Source organism: Cimex lectularius, unplaced genomic scaffold, assembly GCF_000648675.2.
Source record: "Cimex lectularius strain Harlan isolate CLEC.00 unplaced genomic scaffold, Clec_2.1 scaffold174, whole genome shotgun sequence".
Classification (NCBI taxonomy): domain Eukaryota; kingdom Metazoa; phylum Arthropoda; class Insecta; order Hemiptera; family Cimicidae; genus Cimex; species Cimex lectularius.
In genome coordinates, this window is record NW_019392881.1 from 777,172 (window position 1) to 785,639 (window position 8,468).

At 34.7% G+C, this 8,468-nt stretch overlaps 1 protein-coding gene across 1 annotated transcript; it reads left to right on the forward strand.

Annotated features, from left to right (window-relative positions):
• The first annotated feature begins 7,158 nt into the window (after window positions 1-7,158).
• Window positions 7,159-8,024, forward strand: LOC106664993 (cuticle protein 7-like). Its single transcript, XM_014391106.2, has 3 exons — window positions 7,159-7,320; window positions 7,383-7,664; window positions 7,725-8,024. The coding sequence occupies exons 1-3, from the start codon at window positions 7,213-7,215 to the stop codon at window positions 7,956-7,958; spliced, it is 624 nt and encodes a 207-aa protein (XP_014246592.1). The 5' UTR covers window positions 7,159-7,212; the 3' UTR covers window positions 7,959-8,024.
• The last annotated feature ends 444 nt before the right edge of the window (window positions 8,025-8,468 follow it).

Below are 8,468 nucleotides of genomic sequence, written 5' to 3' on the forward strand. Positions count from 1 at the left end.
CAAGTAGCGGAATGCTACAGAGGTAAACAAACAATATCATTTGGAAGAGGATTAATAAGTGTTGACATTCATACAAATGAGTAATCCTGTAAACGTAAACAGAATATTTTATATAGATTTTTTTTAATGAAAACTTAAAATCCTGCATTATTTTCCGGACAACCCAATAGTTTATAATATCAATAGTTTTCAGAAATGCTGATTGAATTTGATCAGTTAAACCCGCCCTAAAGTTTATATTCATTATTAATGTTTTAAACAATAGCTTAAATTTATTTCATTCTTGTTGCTCTTGTTGTAAAACCGTAATAGAACATGGCATTTAAAAATCATTTACATTCGGAGCGTTGAAATTTACAATTGCTGATATGAGTGAAAGGAACTGATCGCCCACTGCACGTTACGACTGTATTAATATTTTTAAAATCACGCAAATCGTATTTAATCATTAAAAAACAGAAAATAAGATAGTAAGTGGGAATAAGACTTTAGAAAGTTTTCAATGATATTGAAGGTTAAATTATGTGCCATTAATGTGACATTTAACGTAGCTTACCTCCGTTATATAGCCACAAATTATATGTAATTAAAAAAAAACTGTTTGCTAAAGCCACATATTTTTGTGCAATAAAATCAAAAAGATTTTTCAAAAATAACAATGATTTATTAGCAAATATGACAAGGTTATTAACAAATTTATGAGAAATTTATTCAAGAATGGTACATATTGTATTTTATAATTGTTCTGCATTATTCGATTTTTTTAATGTTATTTCTAGATCCTAGACTTGGAAATGTTTAAGGTATAATTTAAGTGGCATAAATCTAAGTTTTATATTTGCATTTGGATTTATATAGCCTCAAATCCGCACATATACGTACATACATATAAAATTTCAATTAATTAAGGTTTTTAGTTGAGATAAAAAAGTCAGTGTCACGAGCGGGATTCGAACCCACGATCTTCGGTTAGATACGCCGCTGCTCTACCACTTGAGCTATCGTGGCTTCGATCCGCTCGGATTTAAAACGATCGAAGTTGAAGCCAATTAGAAAGAAAACACTCCGTTCCTTTGTCGAGCTTTCTCGGAATATATCACCTTCATCGGGTCTTTATTCCTGCTTTATAAACTTCCTTGTGCATAAAAAGTAAGATTTAGAGTCGATATAAAACTTTTGGAATTTTGTCAGGTCATGACACCACGTAGGAGCGATCCATTTCAGCCCATTACAAGATTTATAGCGCGTAAACCAGGCGGTTTGTTCTCCGAGAGTAGTGAGTGGGCTGAAAAATAGCCGCGAATGTTTCTTTGGGTAGTTTTATCGCTGTAAGGCTCCAATTAATTGGACGAGCCTTCGTAAATTTTCATTCCAAAAGGAAAACTCCTGTAAGCATTATTAAATATAGTTCATGCGAAATCGACATGGGATTGTAAGTGTTGATATTATTTATTTATTTAGACTCACATTAAATAAGGTCAAAAAAAATAAAAGTAAATAAAATAAAGAAAGCTTGAGCAAAAAAGGGCCAAATTGCAGAAAATACGTTTTGTGAGTCTTAGTTGAAGACTGCTATTTAGTAGTACTAAAAAAAAATTCATTAACTATTAATATACTTAATAGTAATCTTTATTATAGTTTCAAATACAGATAAATAATATAAATTATCTTATGAGATATTCACTCGTCATCGTCGAAGGTTTTTTTTAAGGGTTTGCTTTTCTACAGTAAAAATCACGCGATTAAAAATTATAACATTTAAAAGTGATAATTAAAAATTAAGCAAATGAAAATGGGCAATTAAATTTTTTTCCACTTCTAATTAAATTCCCTGTTAACAATGCAGGTCAAATTATCTAGGGGCAGGCTGCTAAATTTTTTTAAAATTTATTGAAATTCAATGTATCGTAAATATATTTTTCAAAATTGTCTCAGAATATGAAATTTATTTTTTACCAAGGTTGTACAGGTAATAAAATTTAAATTTAATTTATTTATTGTGTCAACTAGAGCAATTTAATTACCAACTAAAATAATGTGATATTTTTTGAGACTACAGCACCATAAACAGATTGTTATATAAAAAACAACAATTTAATTTTCTATAAATTAATGGATTTTGTGAAAGCAAAGATATGGTAAAAATGGCAAAAAGGAGGGAAAATTCCAAGGGTTGTAAATTGTGATGGGGAGGTGGGGTCCGAGTGGATCGAAGTCACGCTAGCTCAAGATGTAGAGCAGCGGCGTATTTAGGCGAAGGTCGTGGGTTCGAATCCCGCTCGTGGCACTGACTTTTTTTATCTCAACCAATATGATAGTGAGTGTTGGTCGAGACGGTGAACTGAACAAGAATGGGGATAGTTATTGCCGACTTCACTCTCTGGTTTGTTCGCTTACTCAACCGCGTTTTGGCATTTTGACGGACTCTATAAATGACCCGATGGCGGTTCAGCATTTGGAGACTACGAGAAAAACGTTAAGCTAGTTAAAGTCAAATGCCCGTATTTGGTCTTCGTCATATAGTAAAAACAGAAACATGTTTCTCCGGATCAAGGTAGGTCTTGAAGGAGAGAGCAAATTCAGTTGTTACTGCCAAGCTTTCGACCTATTTTAAGGTCACCACGGCAAAACAATCTTAAAATTTTCTACAGATTGACATATCCGTGCTTTCCTCAGGCGATCTCAAATTCAGTCTCATCATTGGCAAAGTCTGCAACAGCACTGCAACCCCATCCCTGAGGCCCTCTTATTATCAAAGATCTCTTTTAAAAATCAATAATTTTTGATAGATTTGATAAAAACTGGTCGATATTTTTTATTACTGAGTAACATGTTTGACAGTAGGGCATTGCTGATCCACCAAGGGTCACTTAATAGCCTGTAAACCGTCTCCTGTATGTAGATTTTTTGGTGAGGCAGTCATTTCTTACTGTCTTGCTAAAAAACTAATATATATTTGTACGAGGGTATTTCAACTAAGACTAGAATTATACGAACCCTCGGGGATTTTGAGAAAAGCCCATTTGTGACTATGTGGGGTTCTAATGCAGGGTTACTGAATTCGAACCCGGGTCCTTTACTTTACAGTGATGAGCGCCGTGTCAACGCCTTGACCATTGCGGCCACCGACATCCCCGATAAAAATATTGAATCATCAAAATGATGTTTGTAATTCTAATAAAAGAAAACATTCGAATACCGACAATTATTTACTAAATCCGATAAACTATTACACACTGAATTATGTAGCTTGCTAAACACAAATATTAATACGTTCTTTTTTCGAAATGGATAATTGTTAGGTTTATTTGCAGCACTTCGACCATTTGTGATGGTTTTTGAAACAAAATTTTCGTGTTTTTCACACAATACAGTAAGTCAAATAAGAAATGCCTTCAGACATCCACCTTATTGTAACTCTTTCAGTGGAATTCCGTTTTATTCCCGAGCTATTCTACTTTTTTTTCAAAAACCCACCGAGAAATCAAATTGTTTTGGATTCTTGTTGGGTTGTTAGTACGAGTAGGAAGTCAACTTTGGGCAAGATCATTTCGTAAGTTTTGAGTACGATACTTAGCCTGACGGCCTTCGGAATGGTCCTGTCAAAGTGGCCTGTGAATCGTTTTATCACACACTTTCTAAACAGCACTCTTTTAACAATAGTGCTCAGGACAGCGTCATGGCTTTACGAAATAAATAGCTCATAGGCCGGCGATAATCGAGAGAATGAGTTTCTTCGAGGATTTGATTTATTGGTGCCATCAATTATAAGGTAAAAAGAAGTTGAACACGTTAAATTTATCTAAGAGATGGAACGAGCAGATTAAAACAATCTAATGGTAATTCAGGAAATTTATTGCCTTGATAATGGACTAATATTTATAATTAAAAGTTTGATTAAACACTTTGACTAGTTATGATTAAAATATGATCAGTCATCAAATATTCCTATCAAGGTTTCAACATAAGAACTTTTGACGCAACGGGCAGACTTTAGAAATCTTCGTAATCCGAGGATAATTATTGACAAAGGACTTGATCGAATTAATTGGCTGTTTTGTTTTTATAGCCTAACTTTTATTATTTTTTTACCAACTTTCCTGCTTGCAATTAACTAGAAATTTATTACAAAGTTTAATTTTTGTACAATTTATTTGCTTTCCTCACTAGTACGGTTCAAAGTTTTATAAATAACGATAGTGATGCAAGAAAATAAAGCCAGATCTAAGGATGAGCAGACACCATACCAAATTCTGAAGAGAATTAAAATAAATGAGATGCAATAACGGCACTTGACAAAATGATAGAAAACTCAACTTTGACAGACCCTTCCAAGTGGTCATAGTAAGTAGAAACATTTGGAAGAAAATCCATTACAGTTTGTGATCCGTTTGAACAATTAATATTTTTTCAATTAATTAATATTTATGAAAGGTATTGGTCGAGATAAAAAAGTCATTGTCACGAGCGGGATTCGAACCCACGATCTTCGGCTAACGCCGCTGCTCTACCACTTGAGCTATCGTGACTTCGATCCACTCGGACACCAACTCTTCATCTCAACCGACCTTTTGTATTATCCCTCCTTTTTGCCATTTTTGAAATGTGTAATCTATTCGATTCTAGGCGACAAATGAAATGGCCACGGAGAGCTTTAGCGAAGATATACTTCATTTTACTTATTAAATCCATTAGATTTCATGGTCCGATTGACCAGATAACTTCTTTCAATTACTTAATCTTTATGTAAGGTAATGGTTGAGATAAAAAAGACAGTGTCACGAGCGGAGTAGATTGAAGTCACGTTAGCTCAAGTGATAGAGCAGCGGCATATTTAAACGAAGGTTGGGGGTTCGAATCCCGCCCGTGACACTGACTTTTTTTATCTCGACCAACACCTTTCATAATTCATAATAATTAATCTGGAAGAAAGTTAACACCATGGTTCAGGAAGAGTTCTAATTTAGTACAACGATGGATCGAAGGTCGTAGGCGTAATTATAAAATGGACAAACTAAATCCTAATAAACCTCTTGAATTACTCCCAACAGTTTTCCTAGCTGAGAGCCATGAAATACAATTTTGTGCACAGGAATTAATAAAGAACTGTATGAAAGGCATAGATTTACATACACTACGAGAGTCAGACAGCTGTGAAGGTGTAGATGAGTATGTGTTTTACTCCAAACTTGGAAGGGCCTAAATTGCCTAATGGTTCTAGGAAAACACAACAAGATTTCCTTAAAGCGAGTTCGCGGGCATGTAGGAATAAAAGGAGGTTAATAGGCTTATTAAAAAAGGGGCAGCTCTCTTATCCAAGGAACAGGCATAACTAGGTGCACCGGAGAGTCAGTTAAATTCGAACTGAAAGCACGGATTGAGAAAGAAAAATTCAAGCACTGATCAAAAGCACAAGTATAAGGAAAGCTAAGAGATGTATAAATATCTCAAAAAGAAAGGCGAACGAACTCCTTCCTCTGAGCAGGCAGGAAAATTAAATTTATACAGCACACTGCGGTCTTAACTACCACTTAAAGAAGATAAATCAGAGATCAAATCAGAGACAGAAACATGCCGATTATATCATGAGGAATCACAGACATTGGCATACATCCTTTGTGTACGTGAAGCATCAGCCCCAGGAAAGTGCTTAGGTTTATAGGAAAAAGCGCATTTTCCAAGCAATTGTTATAATTTATAAGGGTTCCACAATAAATCTATATAGGCCGCAGTATTGTAGGAAAGGATTTTTGAAATTTTTATTTAACTCTTCAAAAACCTCAGAAAAATATTTATTTAGAAATCGTGAGATGCGGTCTGGTGTGATGTAGGTTTCAGAAAAACATTTTATTTATCGTGCCAACGTTTCGATCTTTATTGAGATCATCTTCAGGGCTCAAAGTGTTTGTCTTCTGTGTAATTGTGTCACTCTCGACACGACACGCAAGAATGACACAATTACACAGAAGACAAACACTTAGGGATGTATGGGACGTCCCTAGCCCTGAAGATGATCTCAATAAAGATCGAAACGTTGGCACGATAAAGAAAATGTTTTTCTGAAACCTACATCATACCAGACCGCATCTCACGATTTCTAAATAAATATCGATTAACGGTCACTAATCACCACACATTCCTCAGAAAAATGTAAAAAACTTCAAGTAATTCATACCTTCAAACTTTTACAAGTAACAATTAAAAAATTTTTTTTGATCATCCTAATCAAATTATATCAAACTCGTGTTAAATTTTGTTTAGAGTTATTATCGGACTTTATTTTAAATCTTAATAGCCATAAGGGTTAACGAAAAACGACCTAATGCATTTTTTGTTTCCTAGTCTCAAAAATCGTTTGAAGTTCGGAAAAAATTTAGTTTAACCTCAATGATTATTACTATGCAAATGTTGATAAAATATTAATTATTTTTAATACTCATTTGCACTAATTTATTTTTTAAATTTTACATTCATCACAATTGATGTAAATGAATCTATAGATAAATGTATCTTTCTTTATCTTTTAAGCTGTTTTGCTATAATGAAGAAAAAAGAATTAGTAGTAGATCTGATATGAACCAGTAGAAAATCTCGAGTTCTAGTTTGCTTTTTCCTTGACCCCACCCTCGACTTATGTTGGGAAACAGACATGAAATGTGTGCCCTTTCACTCGAATAAACGCAACTGAAAAAAAGGATTGATAACTAATTCCAAAAATAGTGGACAGAAACATAAAGATTACTTGATAAACGTTAATTAGATGGTGAAAACATTGATAATTTAATTGTTTAAATATCACAATACGATTCTAAGTATATTGCAGCCTTAAAATATCCTTCCTTTGTATATATTAAAATGTTATGAACGTGATTCTTTTTTTTCTTTAAAAAAAACTTTATTTACCAATTTTATGTACTATTTAGGTATATTTACTTAAATCTAAACAGTAAAGTGCTATAAATATGAAAATGAGCAAATGATTTCGACGAAAGTGTGGAGGTTGCGTTATGGACGTCCTCCTGCAGGATGGAGTTTTATGCAATAGCGTAAAACAATGCACGCGTAAAGGAATTTTATCATACACAACCGATTGTCAAAAATTGGGGGAAATGTTTCGTTATATGATATGCTCCAGTAAGAAACGTCGAGGATAAAAACTGAATTCGAACAGCTATCATCGTCAATCAACTCGCTACCTCTGCTCGAGTTACAATGAACACATTTCTTGTTTTTCTCGTTTGTGCTATTGCAGCAGGAACGGCTCAATCAGGAGGGCACAGGGAAGAAGGTCTAGGACACCATGAACATTATGACTACTATGTAAGACAATAAAAGTGAATTAATTTTGAACAGATTTTAACCAAATCTTATGTTTTTTTCAGGCGCCACCGCATTACGACTACGAGTACAAAGTACACGACGAGCATACTGGAGACTACAAATCTCAACACGAGACAAGGGAAGGTGACAAGGTTAAGGGATTCTACATGCTGAAAGAGCCCGACGGCACAGTCAGGGAAGTCCATTACACCGCCGATCACAAAAATGGTTTCAACGCTGAAGTCAAGAGGGTAGGACATGCTGTCCATCAAGAAGAACCAGTCCCAGTGCACCACGAAAAAGTAGAAGAAGAAAAAGGCCACGAGGAACATCATGACTACTACGTAAGTATTTAAAAGTTCATTAATTGAGGATATATTGAACTCATTTTCTTCTCGTTCCAGGCACCACCTCATTACAGCTTCGAATATAAAGTGCACGATGAGCATACTGGAGACTACAAATCTCAGCACGAGACAAGGGAAGGTGACAAGGTTAAAGGATTCTACATGCTGAAAGAGCCCGATGGCACAGTCAGGGAAGTCCATTACACCGCTGATCACAAAAACGGTTTCAACGCTGAAGTCAAAAGGGTTGGACAGGCCGTCCACCACGTACCAATGTACCATCATTACTGATACAACTATGTAAAAATCGCCAATTTATTTGTATATATGTAAAAAATAAAGGAGGCTAATCGAAAATTGCATGTATTCAGTGCACGGCCAATACACCATAATAAATAAATACATGTATTGAATATTAAAAACTAGTGTAATCTAACGACTTATTTGCCATCGTAATATACTAAAGCAGTATAAATTTGATAGAATTTAGATCTTTACCAAAATCATCAGCATCATCCAATTATTACTTTTTATATGGTTTTTTCGTTTCATTTGGAATTGCATTTAACTGCAATAAGGAAAAACAATGGTGATAGAGAATAATAGCCTTGTATTGTCCTGAACGGTAGCGATGATGGGGACGGTGTTGTGCAACGCGGGGTGTTGGACTAGAAGGATTTTCGATAGGTCTTCGATGCTTTAGCTTACGTCAGAAACGAATTAAAATTGGGCGGTACAGGATTCGAACCCGGAATTGCTAGGTTGGCAAATACGAGTCGGACATACTAATCGTTCGGCCAC

Bases quoted from the DNA above. Each gene is read 5' to 3' on its own strand.
- LOC106664993 (XM_014391106.2), top strand. From the start codon at position 7,213: ATGAACACATTTCTTGTTTTTCTCGTTTGTGCTATTGCAGCAGGAACG. The intron at 7,321-7,382 runs GTAAGACAATAA...TGTTTTTTTCAG, and splicing joins ATGAACATTATGACTACTAT to GCGCCACCGCATTACGACTA. The intron at 7,665-7,724 runs GTAAGTATTTAA...TTCTCGTTCCAG, and splicing joins AGGAACATCATGACTACTAC to GCACCACCTCATTACAGCTT.